General features: G+C 40.5%; 1 protein-coding gene across 1 annotated transcript in view; it reads right to left on the bottom strand.

Annotated features, from left to right (window-relative positions):
* Positions 1-7165: 7165 nt before the first annotated feature.
* The window catches only part of RDX (radixin), a 44772-nt gene continuing 28007 nt past the window's right edge, over positions 7166-23930 (bottom strand). Inside the window, exons 5-14 of the mRNA XM_053456453.1 lie at positions 21154-21428; positions 18482-18565; positions 17209-17355; positions 16373-16469; positions 15763-15926; positions 11962-12092; positions 9644-9804; positions 9018-9110; positions 7696-7953; positions 7166-7330 (exon numbers count right to left, since the gene is read on the bottom strand). Of these exons, the coding sequence (XP_053312428.1) occupies positions 7166-7330; positions 7696-7953; positions 9018-9110; positions 9644-9804; positions 11962-12092; positions 15763-15926; positions 16373-16469; positions 17209-17355; positions 18482-18565; positions 21154-21428 (1575 nt within the window). The remainder of the gene's footprint in view (positions 7331-7695; positions 7954-9017; positions 9111-9643; positions 9805-11961; positions 12093-15762; positions 15927-16372; positions 16470-17208; positions 17356-18481; positions 18566-21153; positions 21429-23930) is intronic.

The raw sequence follows: 23930 nt of genomic DNA, 5'->3' as shown, positions 1-23930 counted from the left end.
ATTTTTAATTGGAATTTGTCTCTTTGGTTTTGTTTGAGGCCAACCCATCTCGGGAACCCCGTGCAGGTAACAGGTAATATATGTGGTCATGGAAATACTTTAGACTTAAATATATTTAGGTGTAGAAAAGTAAAAGAAGGGTGATCCTGGAAACTGAAGTAGGTGCCAATTATAAGGTACATTGTGAACACGAAGAGACATTTTTACATCTGCTCATTCTCAACCATAGATTCTTTCTAGAACTGAATTCTCTCAATGTTACTGGGGACTACGGGGTTAAACTGTTCAGTATACGTATACGATATACTAATGTCGCAAAAGAGTTTGGTAGAAAATATCATCTGCTGACTATACTGAGAAAATAACAGATAATGTCTTCATATAAAAAGTTTGAATGTCTTTTTTAACGTCACTAAAAGCAAAAAAACATGAAACTATAATTACAGGTTTAATAATTTTTTTCACATTGAACAGGTTTTAATGTGAAACGCTCTGCAAAGGACTGTGGAGACCTCCAAATACACAGTTAAGGGATCTCCATAAATAACTTTATTTGGTCGGGAACGAAGGCAGATTGGTCTGGGGGAATTTTGTTCTAACCGGGATTCTAGATTTTAAACCGTATTAAAAAATAATGTGTTCCCAATATGCAACAATTTGGGTAAACTATGAGAAAGTGAATTAGCTGAACAATGAATATGGCACAGTATGGATGCCACAGGTCAGCTGCTTGCTTAATACCACACTTAAAAGAACATTGCCCATAAACCCCTTAACGCTACATACAATTAGATAGAAATGATATTAATTAGTAGAGTGTTACATTTTGGGAAAATGGTCTTCTCAATAGAAAATGTCGTTTCTCTTCCTGATTGGTTGTTTCTTTAAAGGCACTTGAACACAGTGCAGTGTGTTTTAATTAAAAGCCAACACGAGCCCAGATAAATCACGAAAGAATGACGAGGTCGTCAATATCTTAACACAACAAAATGAGCCACTTTCTAACAGAAATCTTGATTTATATCGCTGCTGCTGACAAGTGTTTTTTTTTTTTGCTCTGGACCAAAACGCAATAATTCACAGTTTCTGTTCAACACTAAAACATGAAACAAAATGCAGCATAGATTTTTACACCGTCCAACTATTATATATGTTTTTCCTGGAATTGTACAATAAAAATGAAAGGCGCATTCCCTCAGTAAGCTTAGATATTTTATATTTTGAGAAGCTGGTAAAAATCTGATAAAACCAAAACACGTATTTCGCTGTTTTATTTTTTATCTTTTTTATAATGATTATTTTGTCTTAATCCGTCAAACAAATAGGGAGCTGGGGATACTTTGGTATCGTTTGTTGTGTAAACACGTTAACGGCTTTAATGGGCTTGCTAAAAACTGATTTTGACTTTGTAGTCCCAAAGAAATTTTTGGGTAAGACAAAGTCGATTTGCCTTCGGGGAAGTGGAACTGATTTTACATTCAACTACTGAAAGGCAGACATGCCGCAACATATGGTGCCTTTTGGCAAATGGATTGAGAGGCTCTTTCTGCGCGAGTTTCTGCTTCCTCGGTATGAAGACAATGAGGTGTCTGTGTGGCGCAGCGTTACCGCTCGCGGCCTTTCTTGGATGGTTTCCCTACGACAACAAAATAAAACAACAAAAGTCCAAATCTGATTGCTAATTATTCTACTTAATGTCTCGGAACAATATGCTGTCGATGCGGGCGGAACGAGCACGAGCATCTGCATCGCTAGAGGAAATAAACCCGTAGTCCACAATTAAAAATGTGCACGGTGGCAGAAAACAGAAGTATTGGCTCCCAAATCTCAAATTAGACGAGCTAGGAATTATTAACCCTTTAATTGTGATATACTACGCATATGATGTCATCATGGTTTCTACAGGCAGGCACATAGAGTAACATTTGCCCCAGAATTTGTCACTTGGGGTAATGCTACTTCAAGAGGTGGAACAAAAAATAGCTAAAAGGAAAGGAGGGATGGGATTAAAGGGTTAGGGGACAAAATGGGGGGCACCACCAGTTTTTAGGAATTTTCATGTGGAACAGGCCTGATTTTGGCCCACTCTCCCCCTATTTTGCTTTTGCTTGCAGTGGGCCTCATGGGACAGTTACATAGTTACAAAGGCTGAAAAAAGACATGCGTCCATCAAGTTCAGCCTTTCCTATATCTGTTAATTTGTTGCTGTTTGATCCAAAAGAAGGCAAAAAACCCCGGCTTCGCTCTTTCCAATTTTGCACTAACCAGGGAAAAAAATTCCTTCTTGACCCCAAAATGGCAGTCAGATTTCCCCTTGGATCAATAAGCTGTTTCCCCATAATTAAAGATTATATCCCCGAATATTATGTTTTTCAAGGTATCCATCCAGTTGCAGTTTAAACGTCTGTACAGACTCCGATAAAACTACCTCTGCAGGCAGAGAATTCCACATCCTTATTGTCCTTACTGTAAAAAACCCTTTCCTCTGCTTTAGTCTAAATCTCCTTTCTTCCAGTCTAAACGCATGACCACGTGTCCTATGCATAGTCCTGTTTATGAACGGATTTCCACACAATGGTTTGTATTGGCCCCGAATATATTTATATAACGTTATCATATCCCCTCTGAGGAGACGTTTTTCTAAACTAAACAGATTTAAATTAGTTAACCTTTCTTCATAACTATATTGCTCCATTCCTTTTATTAATTTTGTAGCCCGCCTCTGCACCCTTTCTAGTGCTATGGTATCCTTCTTTAGAAAAGGTTTAGACAGTTAGCGAGATCAGAGGCACTGACCAGCACTCTAAGCCGTGACTATGATCAGTCATGTACTTTTGTATCAGTCGGCAATTGCAGCTCCAATCTTGTGATGCTAATTATCTCTGTACCTTCTGTAGGCACCGTACATACACATACGTACATACATACATAATGTTCCCCTATATCTTGAGATGAAGTCCAAGTAGGGGACCGTAATTTGGTGCCCATCCCATCCGTGCTAGTTTTGTTTTACAGTTCTTTCCTTGTATTAAGTAATATTTGCACGTAATAGGCTTAGATGTCTCTATTTATTGCTTCACGGAACGACTGTAACCGCTTTCCACACCATCGAGGACATTTAATTGCTTTTTTTCCCCCCGTTAGGGTGAGATCCGCAATGTTCATTTTATTTTTATCGATAGTAAGCGGGTGGCGAGCACGAAAGGAGGGCTGCATGGATTTAAATGCAATGAACTATATATATATATATATATATATATATATATATATATATATATATATATATATATATATATATATATATATATATATATATATATATATATATATATATATATATATATATATATATATAGAAAGGAAGCCAGTGACCGATCGCACTGTAACAGACAGATAACCACAGCTTGTTATATTGTTTATCAGCTGATTTTATAAGTTTGCGTTTTGAGACTTTATTGACTGCATTTATTATCGTAAGGCTGTGCAGAGTTTGCTGCTGACTTTATAACCCTTGCTGTAAATTACTCATCCTCCTGCCTCTGATACTCACTAGGATCGCTTGGCAGCCTGGCAAGGGTTCAGCGGAAGAAGCGAACGTGTAAGTACATGACTGAACACAATTATATTTGGTGATAACGAGCCTCTTTCAAGTAGTTATCATTAACATATTATCTGACTAAGTGTATGCCGGCTGCTATATTGCATTATTTCATATTGCTGCATACTGCGTGAACGATATAAAAAAGAAAAAAAAAACACTTTCAAATACCACTGATCGTAACCTGGCTTCAGATGAAATATTTCACGGTGGAATCAGAAACTAAATGATCACTAAGAAAACAAAAATTGGATTCAATGACCAATTCATATTGTAATGTTATATACATGTTATGTAATGTTATGTAAAACAATAAATAATAATAAGAGTTAAAATACTTCATTTCTAGGAAGTACTGTATGTGGAATCAGGAAGGTGGTCAAAAGAAGTATGATTGCTGGCCCTCATATCAAACACAAAGGATTGCCCCCTGTATTCATAATTCTTATTCTATCCTCCAAAGATAGCTCAAGTCTCCTGCAGCTGTTGACTAGATACCAGGGTTTAGATATCCACTCACTGATGCAATCTATGCATGGATCCAACGCTATCAATTTCATCATTCATTACCCGGCGTCGAGGTCACAGTGTGTGGCCATGACCACTCCGGACCCCATTGAGGTCTATCCTGGGCTGTGTGTGGTTAGCCACGCTCTTTAATTGCACCAAAAAGAAATAGGTGAGGGCCTCCTCACCTATTTCTATCATATTGTTATATCACATACTACTTATGTCCTGTACAGCGCTATGGAATATGATGGCACTATGTAAAACAATAATAATACCACCACCACCTGGGGAAGAGCCATGTGGACTTGGAGAAGGGCTTCAAAAAAAAAAATAAAAAAAGTGTGTATATATATATATATATATATATATATATATATATATATATATATATATATATATATATATATATATATATATCTGTATCTTAAAGAGGGAACAGAGCCCTGTAAGAAAATCTGCTCCTCAAACAATTTGTTCTGAGAATGATCCAAATAATTTTCTTCTGAGAATGATGCAAATAAATGTAAAAAAAGGCATAAAAAGGAAACAATCATGTTACCCTAGGCACCCTAATGACTTATGTAGAATTGCAAGTAACACATGCAAACTTTTTAGTGATCAAAAAAATAATCCATAATCCCCTCGACTGATATAGATTGCCCACATCTCAAATTACTACGTCATGTTTCTTAAGCACACCGTTTTTTCAGCTTTTTGAATAATACTTCAATAATGAGAATGCAGAAGCCAAAAGAACTGTCCAATATATCTTTATTGTTAAACAACTTTTTTTTGGAAATAGTAATTGTAGCTTTTAACGTACAACAAAAAAAACAGAGAAAATAATTGTAAACTGAACAGCGCCTAAAATGAAAATAGTTGTCAGCTTTCCCCTGCTAGCAAAATCAAAGCATTCTGTCCAGTAGTAATTATATACAGTTTCATAAACAGTTTATCTTGTAGAAAGAAAAAGTTTCCACTTGACTTTTTAACGGAAAAATAGTGATTTAGGAGACGGGTGAACAAAAAGGTAAAATCCTAGCCATTGTTGGGGTATAGATGGTCTAGCATTATCCATTATCCTGCCGTGCAAGGCCTGGGGCTAGCAAAATCACCATCCCAAAATGAAATTAGACTACGATCCTAAACACTGCAACATTGTTACGCGTATCACGATCCCGGTAACTTCCCTTTTTAGCTACGGCCCACAGCGTAAGCCATTCGCTTGAATGCAAACATTCTTCACCTGGATAGATGAAAACGTTATAGGAGTCATTTGAAGCGCTATAGCTCGCATTGGCAAAAAATCTCAAACCTTTATGACTTATCAATAGCTTTACTTAATACAATCGGACAGAATAAACGGCCGTCGTCCCGCTGCCAGCGTTGGGCTGGTGGAATAAAGCAGGCAGCGGCGGCGGCGTGATATGTATTGGGAGCGAGTTATTAACAGGCGTCTGCACACACCAAGCTACGTCAAGACAATGTTATGGCCACGCTTCAAAGTATGAAGTGTGAAGCATGGCAGCAAAGAGCTCTATCCTAGCGGTATAAACTCAACTTAAGAAGCTCCGCTGGCTTTGGGGTTTATTCACTAAAGAAAGAGCAGGCAGACGATGTGATTTCAGCTCACTTATTTCACTATTCGTTAGAAAAAGGGACAACACAGGCGAGTTTCTCAATGAGCGAGGAGACCTTGAAGAAATCAGAGAGATATAAACTACACATTACTCAGGGCCAGCCAAGCTTCCGCAGCAGAAGCTCATTGGGGTTAGACGTTCATAACACAGAATAAGCAAAGGAGCAGAAACACGACTCTTCTGCAAACTCTCCTTTTAGTGAGAGGACGCTCAGGGTTTTGTCCTGTAAATTGTGTTTCCTTAATAATGCCCTTTGAAACAATGATTCTATGTAACAGTATAGTCTCAATTGGAGAATATATATACGTATAAATATATATTAGAAAACTCACATCTCTATTTATGGCCGATACACCACATTATCCAAGTGTGTGACGTACGAGAAAAGGTCTTGGTTTAATAATATCTATAGTACGTTTTCCAATCTTTTTGCTATATATACCATCATCAATTGGGCGGTATGCTTTCACGTGTAAGATAATACATCTTTATATAGGCGATTAGACAATACAGAACGAGTAATTCGATGAACAGAGCAAATCCCTTCTTCAGGATATCCATAATGATCAGATCATGGAGCCCCTCATACATTAGAATTTTCAAATTACCGCTATGGAATATAGCAACGGCTGTCTAATAACCGGTATAACGCAGCAGTAAAAAGACTAAAAGATGTCAATTTAACAAAAATACGAACTCTGTAGAGTAAGCTTTTAATGAAGCAAAACACAAAATGTTGGTGCTATGACAAACAACCAGTCATCTATGTGAGGTAGTAGGAGGCTGCACATACTTTGGGACTTGGGTTTGCTTTCTACATTTAGCTAGAATTATCTAGGTTTTTTTTGTTATTGCTACGACGTTGAACCTAAAGATTGGACTTCCTGTCTCTGATGCTATTCGTAGAGAAACTGGTTCACATGATCAAGATGATCCACGTATCCTAGGTCAGTTTTCCTTATGAATGAGGTCTAGACTAATACGGGGAGGTCGACAATGGAAACATCTGTGATAAACGTGAAATTATAAACAAATCCTGTATTAAACAAAAATAATGTACATTTCCACTTCCTAGCAGTCTACTAAACATTCCAAATTCCAAACAGGGCGAAGGTATCCCGGCTCTAGGCTTTTACTTCAGACACATTCTTACAAAAAGCGTGAAAGCCTGCAATAGCAAACGCCTACTTTTCCCCCACAAAAATATCAACGACGATGCAGAAAAATGAGCGACACATCGATATGCTGTTAAACATAAATCGGGACATACAGAACGCTAAAGCTGAAATTCTTTTAACGTCTTGGTTAACCTCCACAGTAAGACGGGTACAAGTGCTTTGGCAAGGTAGGGCACGCTCCATCAGTCCCGCAAAGGCCTACTTTCTATGTTGGTTGTTCAGCATTACGTAAAACATCCTCACATAGCTTCGAATTCATCGATACGCTGCTTTGTATTGCCTTGTCTGATCTGGCGCAGCGTCTTGTACTTGTCTCTGCCCGCTTTTACATTCTCCGCGTGGAGGACATCGTTCTGGGTCTTCTTGGTTTCATCTCTAGCCTGAGCAAGCTCGGAACTCAGAGCCTGAAGAACAAACAGCAGTCAGCATGACAATGATAAAGGCAGCAGCAACCAGAGCAAATCATTTAGGCTACGATTTAGAGGAAGAGACTATTTTATAGGTCGTCACACATACAACAATCAAACTAATATGATAGTCAAGCACATTTGTGATTAATAAACAACGCACCGGGAATCACTTCTGTATAACAGCCAGTGCTAAGGTTTAAAGGTTTATAATATAAATCACCACATTGCTGTACCAAGAACCATTTGCAATATTCCCCAGTAAGGGGAGTAATTTCCATTTAAAGCACGAAGTTATAAAAAAGTGGTAAAAGGAAAGGGACTCTGGCTCGGTGGGAATTCTCCTGGACCACACTGTTTACCTGAAGCTGTTTCTTCACACGCTCGTTCTTCTGAGTCTCCGTCAGTCTCTCTTCCTCGCTCCTGTGGTTCATCACCCCCTCGGATGACAGCTCGGCGCTGGCTTCGGCACTGTTCTCATCCTGCTCGTCGTGCTCGTGGTCATTCTCGGCAGGGGCCGCCGGAGGTGGTGGCGGTGGAAGAGGCGGTAGCGGTGGAGCAGACATTACCGTTTTCAGCTCTTCCTTAGTCTTTTCCAGATCATCCTGGGCAGCAAAGGCCTGAAAAAAGGAAAGAACATTTAATGAAGCATCTATTGCAGATAAAAAATAGAATTTATATGCTAAATTATATTTGTTTTATTTTATCTTGCCAAGACAATTTAAATGATTTTGATGCAATTCTGGGTACTTACGCAAATTGTAATTAAAACACTTTTTTGTTGTGTGATTTAGCAGCCAAGCTAAAGGCAAGTCTGGAAAACTTTTTTGTGTGTACTGTTTGCAGTAGCAAACTACTAAAGCCATGAGAGTGCAGGGGTTAAACTTTTTTGTAGCTGATCACAGAGTGACCAGAAGTGTTAAGTATATTTTTAGGAAATATTTTTTTTAGCTGCTTACTATTTTATACATTTGTGTTGATGCCCTGAAGAGCCATACGTTCTCACAGGTAACAGGTTATCTTTCAGGGTTACACTTAAACACGTGTTTGGTATTTAATTTCTTGCAGTTTATTGCACCTTCCATAATAATTTCTGCATGCAAGTGAAACGCATTAATTTCAGGTACCCCGCAGACAGAGTTAACACTTAATGTACTGTGCTCTGCCCTAACACCAAAACACAAAAGCTTTTGGCTTCCAAAGCAATTATTTTTTTTCTGAATTGCTTCATACTTTGCTTGCCGCTGTACTGTAAGTATTCTTTTTGATAAATGAAGCTGTGCGATTTGTGCTTCTGGGAAAATAAATTTGAATAGCACAGCTGGTGAAATTTATCAACTCCAACCACAGTGCATTAAATTATATTTGGGGAAAAAGAAAGTCGTGACTGTTTCAGCGACTAGGGGCTCTAAGTCTTCAAAGTAACAATTTTAATTTTTTTTTAAATCCATTGTTGTAAATTAGTGCCTGCTGGAGGCGACGTACGCAGTATAATGGTGGCGGTGTTCTCATTCTGAAAGAAAGATTTTTACTGTATTCAGTAACTCATCATCTTAAATATGTAAATGTTTAAGTAAGATGACTGGTCCAGAGTGCCCATGATCACACCAGCAGAGACTGGTCAATCCGGCCCCCACGGAAGCCACATTTATCCCATCTAAAAAGTTACACAAGCGGGAATTACTTTTTGCTGCCACTCGGTGGCTTCCTCTTCTTTCTTCTTCTTTGCCTCTTCCAATAAAGCAATCTTGGCAGTAAATTCTGCAAGTTCAGCCGCCTATAATGCAAACAGCGATACAATACAAAATACATGAGCCAAAACATGATGTCAAACTAATCAGAAGATACATAAATCTTTCTCCTGAAGCCAGATTATGGATATTATAGTCTTCAACTGGGAAATGTTTATACATAAATGTGTGCAAGAATCACCGCTGCGCTGCCTGATTCCATAGTATAGCCACAACATCAAGCGCAGACAAATGCCAAGTCTGTCCTATGGATCACCTGAACCTAATTATCATTCTATACTAATCATAATTTCCTTTGAACAAGCAATTTAAATGTAAGGGCATTTTAATTAACAAGGTACCCCCCACGTGCCACGTAACCGATGGAATAAATACATCTTCTCTACCAGACGACTCGGCATAGAATTCTGCACTGCACTATGACATTTCACACGAGTACTTAAAAGTAAGAAGAAATTAACACGGTACAGCACTGTCAATGTTCCATTGGCACTTATCGTAAGTAATTTGTTTTTCCAAGATAAGATCTGGATAATCGCTTTGACACGCAGTCCCTCACCAACTGCTCTTGGTTTTTCATCTGATCGGCAGCTTGTTGTGCCAGGGCTGCTTTAGCTTCCTCTGCCGACCGCCTTTCTTTCTCCAGACGCTCGGCCTCCTCTTTGGCTTTTTTCCTCTCTTGCTCCAACTCTAAAGCTTTTCTAGTTTGTTCTTCCAATTCTGTAATTCATAAGAGAAGTGAAAGGGAATCACAGACTTCAATTAGCAGGTGATCTGTTTGGTTAAATGAGAAAATCTATAACACCGCTTTAATAGTAGTTTTTTAAAGATACCGTTCTGCTTTCAGGTAAAGCTGTATTTCTGACAGTACTACATTTGCGATGTGTATGTGTTCTGCTTACCTAAAGCGGGAGTTTCTGCTTGAGCGTACAATATAGTGCTGTATGCGGTATGCTGGGTCAGCATTATTTTTGTTTCAACTGAACACATAATATGCAAAGATTAGAACTGTTTAACGAAAACATGTATTTATAACCGGATACTACTACTAATAAAACCTAGCGAGAATCCACCTTTAAAGGTCCACTTCAGGGAAGCAGCAGTCGGTCTCCTAACCAAGCACAACTAGCATAATCCGATCTCCCCTTTCCCCACATCAGCCTTACAAAGGCCGCCTGAATCAGAGCAAACCTAAAACGGGGAGGAATAATCATGCCCACCCTTAATGCAGCATAAATAATATATTTCATAGAAAAAGAAAATAATCTCCTTTACAAAAGCGATTTTACGGCATGTTAAAGCAAGCATTGTTATGTATTGAAGTTGGAAAATTAGCCTTCTGTCCCATTTAACCCCTTCCCTTGGGTCCTTCTACTGAAAGTGGCCCTAAGTGGTCGGTGTGGGCTCAGCAACTATAGAGATCAAAGGGAGCAGCATCAGCCAATCACACGTATGCGATCCAAAGATCAACAAATTAGCAGAAATGCAGTTTTTGGTGCTACCCGCACTGACCTCAACCGAATCGCTACAGGGAACGCATTACAAAAAAGAAGAAATACAATATTTGAAAAGTTGGCACCATTCATAATTTTAAGTTGCTGAGGAGTACCTGCTGCAAGAATATAAAAATATATTACACTGGTTTTTTTTTTCTTTTTTTAAAAACATTTAATAATAATGTATGCAACATTTTTTCTGCACATCGAATGAGTGCATATTCTAACAGATTTAATACGGTATATATTTAAATATTTTTCTTGCCACCAAAATGAGTAACTATAATTCAACAAAGAAAATACATACATAAACAATAAAAGAAAGTAATAAAAGAGAAGAAAATGCAGAAAATTACCATTTCCAAAGTCCGGTGGCATAGAACAATCCGAAGCGATATTACGCCTGTGGTTTGTATAATGAGTATTTATGAGCAGTCATGTCAAGGCTATTTCAGAGCCCTGGGACATAATCAGCTTGTCAAACTAAATCTGACCAGACAACGTGTGAGCCAGATGAAAATATTAGTGTGCTCCCTCCTTTACAGTAATGAAAAGTGTGTCAATTCCAAGCTCGTGCGGTTACACCGAATCATGGTTTTGTCTCTTGATTACATCAAAAATATTTTTTTATATGTAAGAAAAGGAAGCGGGCAGATCATCCGACTCCGATTAATTCTGCCCATTGCAAAAGCACACATCCAACACGGTTTATTTTGGTGCTTAGCTAAGGGTCGATGAGCTGATGCCTGGCAGCAGGGGGAGGAGCGCAGGCTCAGAATTAAGTGCTTCCTCCTTTATTACTGGGTCTTCTCCGATGGGCCCAGATACTCCTGTTTCAAGAGGGTTGTAAATTCATACATCAGTCCTAAACAAACTGGACCAGGGTGTCCCTCAGTCCCAGCTCTTCTAGTGGACGATAACATTAGTTGCAGTGAAAAAGTTAAACGGAATGTAGGCGATACAGTAGATGTTTCCGTTTACAGTTTAATGTACTTACTAAAAGGTTTCATTTACACAGTTTACTAATTTTGAATTCCCCAGCACCATTAATTATGTTTTATGTAGAGCGTGGAAGTGGCTTGGAATCTAAACTTCCCCTTATGGGGAGCTGCATGTGTTATTCTTTCCCATCAGGTGAGAGAGTGTGAGAGAGAGTGAGTGAGTGAGTGAAGGAAAACACTCATAGGACAAGGAAGCATATATTTTGCCTCAGAAAGGTTAAAACGATCCCTAAAAGCGATGAAGGTGACTGTTACTCTCTAAAGTCGGCGTGTCAGATAAAGGCCTGCAGAAACCGTTAGAATGCGTCCGGTGTAAAGACGCAGCTTCCCCTGTAAAGATATTAAACGCATCGGGCCAAACGCTGCACTATAGGCGTTACCTTTCTGCGCCTTTAAAGTCTGTTCTTCGATTTGTCGCAGACGTTCGATTAGTTCGTCCTTTTCACGTTCTATTCGCTCTTTCTCCTTCTCGGCGATTTCCCTTTTTTTCTTTTCATTCTCCAGCTGCGCTCTAAATAAGGAAAGGGACATTTCAAACAGAAAATGGGGCAGCAGCTCAAAGGCAATTACAAATAATGATTCTTGCGAGGCCCAAACATTAATCCTGAAAGGAATTTTGGTTTGATTTTTATTTTTTTCTAGCCAAGGTTTTCTCGAATATTACTTTTAGCGACACTCTTGAAGATATCAGGCCTTGAGGCTTGCAATGGTAAAGAACACGGGGAAAATGAATGCTACGTGCGTAAGACATTTGTTCTCGGGGCTGAGACGCAAGCAATAACTCATCCAATAAAAGTGATCTATTACCGCAGTGATGTAGGCAAGAACAGAAAAAACATATGAAAGCGTCAGTGGGTATAGTCTGTACTAGGCTTGTGCATTTGTATTTCGGGCGAAATCTGGTTGATGCCAGAGGAGGCCCCTGCAGATGACCAATAGATTCACTCGCACGTCCCTTTAACTCGTGACGGTGTAACTTGGCCTGGGGAGACCATGGTCTCCCCGTTCCAAGAGTTAAAGGTCCGTACAAGCGACTTTATTGGTCGTTCGTACGGACCTTTAACTCTTGGAGCTGGGATACCAGTGGTCTCTCCCAGCCAAGTTGCAGCACCAGGATTTTAAACATCTGCAGAGGAGGCCCCTGCAGGCGGCCAATAGGGTTGCTCGTACGGAGATTTAAAATCCTGGCGCCAAAGCTGCTGTGTAGCGGTACTCGTTAACCCGTATTAACCCCTTATACAAAAGATGGAAGAAAAAAAAACGAACACAAAGAATGTACACGCATATTCGCCGAACACAGGGATGGGCAAATATTCGTGGAATACGAAGACGAAGAGTTGGCTGGCGCCTAAGTCTAGTCTGTACATCCTTCAAAATGCGATGCACCATGTTGGAGGGTGTGAGGCACAATGGGGTACTAGTGACTGGGAAAGCATACATTTGTATACCGCCGTTATATACCGGCCATCATCTGCCATTAGATGAAGAATCTCAAGTTTTAGCGAGTTCTCAAACGTAATAGAAACATGTGACAAAAATACTTGTTACATCGCGTTAGGCAGGCTCTACTGCTAAGGCACATTTGAGCTATGGATTTTATTCATGTTTTCAAAGTTGAAAGCTCAGGACCCTGCCATATGGTAAAGTGGTCCATGAGCTACTCTGGCTGAATAAATAAAACCAGCTAGTGCTGTAGGTCAGTATCTCAAAGTTTCTCCAGGGGCACCCAATAGCCAATTTCTCTCCCTAGTACACCCTAGTACCAAAATACACATTTTATTAAACATAACTTTTTTATTCCTGGAATTAATAGAGCAAACTGAGATTCCGCTCTGATTTAAATGTCCAAACAGGGTTGTACTACCAACAGACCAGCCCAGGCCGCACGGGGCCACATCAGGACCGCAGTGTGTGGGAGGCAGGGAGGCTCTTCAGTATTAATTTTTTTTAATAAAGGGCAGCCGGTAAACAAAATGGTTCCTACCACTTATCAAAATATATGAGGGTGAATTAATTTAATAACTTAGCAATATATTGGGAAGCCATTGGCTGGAAATCTGGTGATCTGGTGTTTAACCCGATCTATTCTGAACGCTTTTCTTGCAGCCCTAAACCCTCTGAGCAATAATCCGTCACGGAAAGGATTCAAATAAAAATGCGGTAACATCATGCGGAATTTTCTTGTAGTTGTGTTGGTGATCCCAATTAGTGTATGATTTAATAAAAGTAGGTTATAATAAATACTAAATATCTTTGGAAGGATAAGGAACAGAATAGTTTACTGTGCATGAAGTAGTTTTAACCTAGGCCTAGAGACAGAATTTAAACAATACAAATCAACCATCTAGAAAATTATTCAACAGTTTTTTTTTTCTTGGTGGATCACAACAATACATGTGAAAGAAACGAATACACGCGTAATAAATATGCAATGCCTTAAATCTGCAAATTATTTGGATAAAAATATTCTACACCACATCATTTCTGCCATCATCTACTCTAATCTGCTCACGTACTGACAGCGAAGATCTATAACTCCAGCTGCAATCTTCTCTGAATGCGATGCTAAATACACCTAAGTGTTGTAATAATCCTTACATGAAATGCAACCAATGCATCATCTAGACCAGGCTACACATTTTATATTCATCCTAAAATGTTTCGGTGTCTGGCAATAAATAATATTAATGCACTAATTCACGACAACGTCTTCCAGTTCTGTTACATTGAACTAAGGAGGCCAATAGCTGGACTATGATGGGGTAGTTCTAGCAGGAACATTAAGCGTGTAATATGTTCTACTGCGTAAAATAAATCGTGAGCGCAAGTGAGTTCTATAAGTGCTTCCAATCAAAAATATGTTTGCAACTCACAGCTATGGTCACAACCCTTTTTTCCTGTAAAGAAACATACAATGCATTCTGGGGAGCACGGACGGGCACACGGCTTATGTACCTGCAGTGAACTCATGGGAGGACAAGGAAACAAAAAGGAAAGGTATATATCCATCTGAACATTTACCGGTGAGTACATACACATCCAGATGACCGTTCAATTTATAAACAGATCCCCGTGGATCCATACATAGCCATTATGAATATGTAGGGTTTTGCACATGAAATAATGCCTGGTTTATCAAATATAACACGGGCATATCTGTACCAGACAAAAGGGTTTAACACCTCCAGCACCGCGGCACATTCGATTAAATAGGTTCTTAGGGTAAGGTAGGGGTGGACGCGCGTAACTGTTAAACGGAGAGAGATTAGGAGGATTACTGGATAAACTCCGGAGCTACATCCAGCAACACCGAACATTCTACCAGTGTCTGAAGAAGAGACCTACACCGGGAACTTGGTCCCTGGCTTTGTCAAATCCAATAGTTGTTTTTTAATAGTTTTAAACAATGAAGGTTAAGAAAGGGATATGAAAAATGACAAATACGAATTTAAACAAACTAATAATATATTTGCCAATTACGGTATTTTGTATGAATGTAAAAAAATGAGGAGGAAACGAAAATGAAGGAGAAAGGTCAGAAATGTCAATTGATTTTTTTTTTCTTCTTTTAACCAACTCTCCCCTTCTCTCTCTTTCCCACGCTCTCCAAGTGTCTCCCTACCTTCTCTGACAACCGATTTAGTGTCTCTCTTGTTCTTCTGCAGGCTCTGTGCTGCTCCCGGCTCTCCTCTGCATTATCCTTGCCTCTTCCGTGTACACCATCTCTCCAGTTGGAGGAACGGGGGAGAGGTTGTCCCTGTTGAGATTGTGCCCCGTTGCGGAAGTACCCCGAGAGGCCAGAATAATGCAGATCTCTGGGGAGAGGGGGTGCACGGAGGCTCCATGCAGGAAAGAGCTGGGAGAAGGAGAAGGAGAAAAAGAAGAGGAGCTGCAGAGAACGGGACAGAGAAGGTAAGACACGGAAAAGGAAAAGGGGGACATTGTGTGAACAAGAGCGAAATTGGAACAAATTTTGTTTTCAATTCAAAAAAGCCCTTTGAATTTTGCCTGAATCGAAAAAGGGCAGGAAAGGAAATTTGTTGTCTGGAACCAAATGGCTCCAAAAATTCATCTGAAACGTTTTTGGTCCATGTGCATGTTTGAAAAATACCACTTAAGGTGATTTATGGGGATAATAAGGAACATATACACACGTATAAAGATACATATATATTCTGTACCTCTCCAACTGCTTCTGATGCTTCTCTTCCCGGGCTTGAGCTTTCATTTGCTGAACTTCAATGGTATCCGGCTTCCTCCGCCGCATATACAGTTCATGGTTGCCCATGCACAGGGCCAGAATACGTTTATTAATCCTTAAACGAGGAGCGTAAAACACAAAGTCCTAAGGATGAATTAAAAAGTACCACGGTTATCAACCATACACAGGGGGGGGGGGTATAGCCTTATCGCTAATATATCTATGCACTGTACTTGCTCAAAGTGATAACTGGCAAAGCAAGAAGAAACCTGTGAAACTTAATAGGCTTTCAAGTCAAGCCCAACATGAAACGCCACCCTTTCCCTTGGGAAATATACCGAGAAGGCATAGGTGTAAGCGGAGAGCAAATCTGATATTTGTGTCAACAGGGACACAACTTCACCGTAACAAAAAAGAATCATGTAATGGCCACGGCCTATATAACTCTGTACATATGTACAGTGTACTAACCAACATAAAAGGAATAATTATATTGTAGGATATATAGAAAATAGTTTGTATAAACAGAAAGTATAACTACAGAAGCACAGAGAGAAGTACCTAAGCATTCGCTATGTAAATTCACTTACCGGAGCCTTTTTATCAATGGGTTTTATGACAAACTTCTTGTCGTTAAATGAAATGTTTCTGATTTCACTCCAGGGGAAACCAATTTTAGGCGTTAACCTAAAGAGGGTTAAAGGAGGAAAAAAAAAAACCATTATTGAATGTGCTACTGCAAGAGGAAAAAAAAGCAAATCCAGAACATTCCATAATAACAGCTAAACAAAATTCTAAACACATGCTAGCAAACAGCAATTTCATTTAGAAAGCCCCAGCTGGACAAAATGACAGACCTAACTCAGCAAAACTAATAATTTGAGTCACTTTATTCTAGCAGAAAACCCTTAGAAAAATGATCCACGGCATCACGGATAACAACAAGCTCAAGTCCGGAAACCACTTCCGCTGGTCTGTAGAGGGAATATTTTTATTTTCTCTACATACGTAAGGTTGGGTGTAGTAATTCATTCACCTGCCTACTGTATTTATTTACACATTACATCGAGTAAGTCTTTAGCCAGTAGAAATTCCCTAGAACACTTATTCTAATTTAATACTGAATATATTTGAAATAGCTATTTTACAGCAGAATAAATAGTCACAAAACACGGGATCAATCTGATCATACAGTTTCATAATGTATGCAGAATATATAAAACAAAGCATTTACCCGTCACTTTATGAGGGGGCTTTTATGAATTTATTCAATAACATATTTCATTTTTAACGTTCTAGATATATTTCATTGGCATTCAAGAATTACATTTGCACATTATATATAAATCAACCACCAAAAATTGGTAAAGAAAAATATATAACTTTATATGCGTTCATATAAAAATAAAAAATGTGCATTACTTACTTGTCATCATGCTCATAAATATTGAGACCCAACGCATCAACGCCTAGCCAGAGCTCTGTTCCTTTCTTGTTTTTTATTTCAAAATAGTTGACACCGTACATCTCCAGATCCTGGGCAATTTTCAAATATTCCATCATAGAATCCTCCCTGAGGATAATAAGATAAAGAGCACAGATTAGTAACACCGCTGATGCCCGACTGGTGGCACAAGTGGTTCCACAGGCATGGACCGTCCTGTCACAATATACTGGCCAGTGATTTTTGCTCACGCGGTTACTGGGGGTCACTGGATATTTTGTTTATTAAGTTTGTGTATTTTTTCTATAAGGATCTCCAGCCGGGACAAACTCTCCAGCTACTTTTGATTTCTTTGTCTCCAAGTCAGCAATACAGACTGAGATTGGAAAATTAGCCGTCAATGGTGTGGGAAATTTATTTTATTGTCATCCATTATTTAGTGAATAATACCTTAAAAAATGTTCTTACACCATATTCTGGTTTTGGGTTTCAATTTTACTTAGAAACATAGAATTCGACGTTGGATAAGAACCTTTTGGCCCATTTAGTCTTACTTAATCTTGTCTTAGATGGGGGATTGCTATGCCTCTCTCATGCATGTTAAAATCCCCACACTGTTTTAGCCGTAACATTGTAACTTAAGTTTGAATCTGACCCTGAGGTACTTTTTTTTCTAGAATTATAAGCGAATATTTATCCATTTGCACACATTGCTTAAAGCATTTCAATTAACTGATGTTATAGGACTTTTCTTTTCATGTATAAGTTATCAGGTTTCTATAAATGCCCACACAACAGAGTGCATATATACACCAGGTCTTTGTGTCGCTCTGTGAAGCGCAGAGTAAAAAGTACCTTAGGGAGATATATATATATATATATATATATATATATATATATATATATATATATATATATATATATCTCCCTAAGGTACTTTTTACTCTGCGCTTCACAGAGCGACACAAAGACCTAGTATATATATATATATATATATATATATATATATATATATATATATATATATTACACATTTACACACACATACACAACCGTTCAAAAGTTTAGAGTCACTTTTTTTATGGAAAACAAAGACATTTCTATCTGTGTAACCATAAGGGGTATAAGGGCTTTCTAATGATCAATTAACTGACCCACCTGATGGACAAAATTAGCTTTTCTTTCAAAAAACCAAGCACATTTTCCAAGTGACCTTTGAATGGTCTCTTCTATTTCTGATTTATTTAAAGAGTACCTTAGCATGCTTCTGTGTTCTTCATGCCAAGTCTGTATCCTTTCTTCCCACTGTTCCTTTGTCAGTTTGTGTTGTTCTAGAACACTAGAGAGAAGGACACAAATAAAATGATTGATTGTACAGGACTGTGAAAAATGAAAGGCTACAGGTTAGGGAACTTTACTTCCAGGTTTACAACGTATATTTGACTTCTTTGCAGTGCAAGCGGCAGATAAACATCCATATTAGTATTTAATTGGCCTTTTGACAGAAGGATGCTTTGAACAAGTGATCAGTATAGGGCTGCAACAACTAATCGATAAAATCGATAATAATCGATAATGAAATTCGTTGGCAACGAATTTCATTATCGATTAGTTGAATCGATTATTATCGATTATAAAATGAGGGTTTTTTTCAGAGCAAACGCTCTGAAAAATCCCCCTCATTATATAATCCGTTTAGTCTGACTCACCGTCTCACAGCAGCAGCTCCTACTTACTCCCCCTCCCTGTAATCACTGTGACAACTGGCCCCGCCCCTTCCTTCTCCAGGCCAGAACCACATGGCTGTGACACTCATCTAACTGTAAGTATATGTATGTATGTATATATATATATATATATATATATATATATATATATATATATATATATATATATATATATGTGTATGTATGTGTATATCTATATATATATATATCTATATATATATATATATATATGTAATATATATATGTAATATATATATATATATATATATTTGGGCTACTGAAAGTTAGGGGAGGTGGGGGTTAATTTAGGGGCAGTTATGGTTAGTGGGGTGTTTAGGGTTAATTTAGGGGCAGTTATGGTTAATTGGGTGTTTAGGGTTAATTTAGGGGCAGTTATGTTAATAGGGTGTTTAGGGTTAATTTAGGAGCATCTGTGGTTAATGGGGTGTTTGGGGTTAATTTGAGGCAGTTGTGGTTAATGGTGTGTTTAGGGTTAATTTAGGGGATGCTGTGGTTGATGGGGTCTTTAGGGTTAATTTAGGGGATGCTGTGGTTAAGGGGGTGTTAAGGGTTAATTTAGGGGCAGTTATGGTTAATGGGGAGTTTAGGGTTAATTTAGGGGAATCTAAATCCTGGGGGCAGTGAAGTGACATATCTGGGGGTATAAGGCATATACAGTATATAAGGCATATGTGGGGAGGGCAGTGTGGCATGTCTGGGGAGGACGGAGTGGTGTATCAGGGTGTATAAGGCATATCTGGGGGTAGAGTGGCATATCTGGGGGTAGAGAAGTGGCATGTCTGGGAGGCAGGGTGGCATGTCTGGGGAGGATGGAGTGGGGTATCAGGGGATATAAGGCGTATCAGGCACAGTGGCAGATGTGGGAGGCAGCGTGGAGTGGCAGATGTGGGAGGCAGCGTGGCATATGTGGGAGGCATTGTGGAGTGGCAGATGTGGGAGGCAGCATGGCGTGGCATATGTGGGGAGGGCAGGGTGGCATGTCTGGGGAGGATGGAGTGGTGTTTCAGGGGGTATAAGGCGTATCAGGCACAGTGGCATGTGGGGGGTAGAGTGGAGTGGCAGATGTGGGAGGCAGCGTGGCGTGGCAGATGTGGGAGGCAGCGTGGAGTGGCATATGTGGGAGGCAGCGTGGAGTGGCAGATGTGGGAGGCAGCGTGGTGTGGTAAATGTGGGAGGCAGCGTGGAGTGCTGTGGTAAGCAGCGTGGCATGTCTGGGAGGCAGCGTAGCAAATTAGTAAATTATTTTAAATAAATGAAAAATTTACATTTTTTTATCCGATTAATCGAAAAAATAATCGGCCAACTAATCGATTATTAAAATAATCGTTAGTTGCAGCCCTAGATCAGTATACTGCTGTCTTAGGAGAAGAAAAATTAAGAACCCTTCTTCTGCAAGTATTTTCATGATATCCAGGCCATATCATGGCCCTAAATAAAAACAGTAACCACGAAGTTGCTTGGTTGCTAAGGAGATAAGATTAATACTCAATATCAGCCCTCAGTATTTCAAGCATTACTTGCATTTGTTGACTTTGCATTCTTAGGGAGTTTTAAGCACTGTACTCGATTGAGAATCTACTTAATACTATAGGCACCGGATACACAAAAGTATAAAAGAATCAGGACCCTGATGGACAAGTCTTCACCTCTCTCGCCCCAGAGTCTCACTGTCATCAGCAAAGAACAAACCAACGGGAGCAGGCTCATCTCTGCGGAGCCATAGAATTAAAAATCTGATGTCCCGATTAGAATTGCTTCATTTATCGTACATCAGCATTTATTCAAATGGCAATATAGCAGGGAGCCTCACCCCAAAGATAGAGGGACGGAAATACAACTCCTGACGTGGTCCTCGCAAAAATTAAGCAATAGGTATGGCGAGGAACGAGCCCGGCGTTGTATTTCCACCCCTATTTTAGGATTGAGCCTCCCTGCTGTTTTGCAATAAATGCCTCCAGAGAGACCTGGCTACTTCACGTGTTTTGTTGACATCGATGAGCAGATAAACATCTCACAAATATAGCGCACTGCTTCTGGCAAAGACAAACTGGATTCAGATCTGTGCTAGTTACTGCAAGCTACAGTGCAAAGCATGGGAAAAGGTAAAGGAACAAACCACGTATTATCTAACATGGATAGGACTGGATCCCATTCTTGCCGTTCCTCCCTATTCGCTTACCGCTGAGGAAGCAGTCTGTCGTTAGCAAGGTAGCCGGGTTTGTGGGCATCCTTGCTGTAGTCTCCGTACTTGGCTTGAACGGCATAGGAAGCCAGCAGGACGGCTGTCTCCGGGGGGCAATAGATTTCATCGTTTAATATCGCTTCTTTCACTTGCAGAAAGAAAAGTCTTTGGGTGATCTCCTGAATTAACTCTTCTGATACATCCTCCGGGAAAAACTTGGCTCGGAATTTAAACTGAAGGGGGTTTTCTTTCCTGACATCTTGCTGGGTTACCTAAAAAAAAAAAAAAAAAAAGGTTGTTTTAGTTTGAAAACTTTAATCCAAATAAATCTGTTGTCCCAAAGTGTAGATCTCGATTTTGTGTCTGTGTCAATAAGAGAACACCGACTAAAGCCTTACAAGGCTGATAGGTTAATTAGTTATATCAATGCCAAGGTACCAAATAGCTCAGGAACAGAAACATTAAGTTCTACTTACCGAGAGCTTCTTTTCCCTGCCAATCCCTGGTGACACTATGAGAGACTCCTCCTCCGTACCTGAGATAGGGCAGGACTCAAAACATTTAAAAGGCCCCTCCCCTCCTAGCACCCTCAGTGAATATCAAAGACCACACAGGAAAACAGAATCGCTGCAAAAACAAACATTTATTGAAAGGAAGGGAGGGAACAAAACGTGTCACCAGGGATTGGCAGGGAAAAGAAGCTCTCGGTAGGTAGAACTTAATGTTTCCCTGCCATCCCAGGTGACACTATGAGAGATATAACAAAGAAGAAGGGTGGGAAACAAAGAAACTCAGGGGGAAAACACCGCCCCAAGAACCGTACGACCGAACAGGGCATCCTCCTGAGCCATCTGATCGAGTCTATAATGTCGAACAAAAGTACTTAGAGATCTCCACGTAGCTGTTTTACAGATGTGTTCAGGCGAGACAAGACATCGTTCAGCCCATGAAGTGAAACTGCACGGGTAGAGTGGGCACGAATCCCCGGAGGGGGAACCCCGCCAGCTGCTGTGTAAGCTAAACAGATAGTAGACACAATCCATTTCGTCACCGTACGCTTAGAAATGCCAAGACCTCTACTGGGACCAGAAGAGGCTACAAACAAACTAGATGATTTGCGCACAGGCTGCGTGCGTTCCAGATAAATAGAAAGACATCTTTTTAAGTCCAACGTATGGAGCGCTTCTTCTTCTGCCGATTGAGGGGACGAGAAGAACGTAGGCAACACAATTTCTTGGTCCCTGTGAAACGCCGTCTGTACTTTGGGTGAGAATTCCGGGGGCAAGGCGAGGATGACCTTATCCGGAAAAAAACGCAGAAACGGTTCTTTCATAGAAAGGGCCTGGAGTTCACTGATACGCCTCGCAGAGGTAATGGCCACCAGGAAGGCCGTCTTCAGAGACAACAGGTGTAGGGACACTGATTGAAGAGGCTCAAAAGGTGGCAACATGAGTCTGCGAAGGACCAGGTTCAGGTCCCAGGGAACCATCTTGGAGACAGGGCGAGGACGAATACGCACCATAGCCTTGGAGAAACGCCTGATGACTGGAACAGAACTCAAATCAAAGCCAAGTAAAGCACTAATGGCAGCAATCTGAACCTTGATGGTCGAAGGCTGAAGTCCATGGTCAAACCCCGTCTGCAAAAATTCCAGAATAGCAGCTGGAGAACACTCTGAAGGAAGAATTTTCCTGGATCCACACCAGCTACAAAACTTCTTCCACACTTTAATGTATCTGAGGGATGTGACCTTCTTACGACTGCGCAGAAGAGTTTCCGTAACCGACTCAGAGAAGCCTCGAGACCTCCGAATTCTCCGTTCAACCTCCAAGCCGTCAGCTGAAATACCGCAGGATTTGGATGAAGGAACTGACCCTGGTGAAGCAGGTTTTCCCAGGCCGGGAGCCGTAGGGGTGGTGCGTGGCTGAGTGAGACTAGGCCCGCGTACCAGACACGTCTGGGCCAGTCCGGGGCAACCAGTATAACTGATGCCCGGTCGAACTTGATCTTTTGCAGAACCTTGGATATCAGAGGCAATGGAGGGAAAACATAGGCGAGGTTGAAACTCCAAGTCTGAGCGAAGGCATCCACAGCCAAAGGCTGGTCCCGAGGATTGAGAGAAAAGAACGCCGGAACTTGAGCATTGTCCCTGGAGGCCATGAGATCTATCTCGGGCATTCCCCACCGTTGGACAATCATGTGGAAGGCTGCCGGATGCAAAGCCCATTCGTGGCTTTGAACGGGAGTCCTGCTTAGAAAGTTGGCTTGGGAATTCAAAGCCCCCTGAAGGTGAACCGCAGACAAAGTCATGAGACGTGATTCTGCCCAAAAGGAAATCCTGAGAGCTAGATGCAGTAGGCGAGGACTTCTTGTACCCCCCTGCTTGTTGATGTAGGCGACAACCGCCCGATTGTCGGAACGAAGCAGGATGTTGCCGCCAAAGAGATGCTTTTTCCAGTGATGAAGGGCATTCTCCACCGCCAGCAGCTCCAGGCAGTTTGAGGGTAGGAGCTGAGTGGCAGGCGACTAGAGACCTTGAGCAAAGTCGTCCCGATAAGTTGCCCCCCAGCCTGTACTGCTTGCGTCCGTCGTCAGGAGCTCTTTGGATGACCAGGCCCATCGTCTTCCCGAGGCCAGAGTATCTCGTAGGAGCCACCAGGAGAGGGATGCCTTGACATGCGGAGGAAGACGAACCAGTCTGTCCAGGGCGAATGGGTTCGGTTCCATCAAATGAAGAATATGGTTCTGAAGGACCCTCATGTGAGCCAGGGCCC

Source organism: Spea bombifrons, chromosome 2, assembly GCF_027358695.1.
Source record: "Spea bombifrons isolate aSpeBom1 chromosome 2, aSpeBom1.2.pri, whole genome shotgun sequence".
Taxonomy (NCBI): domain Eukaryota; kingdom Metazoa; phylum Chordata; class Amphibia; order Anura; family Pelobatidae; genus Spea; species Spea bombifrons.
The sequence above is the reverse complement of the archived record's forward strand: the minus strand, read 5'-3'. Positions and strand labels throughout refer to the sequence as shown.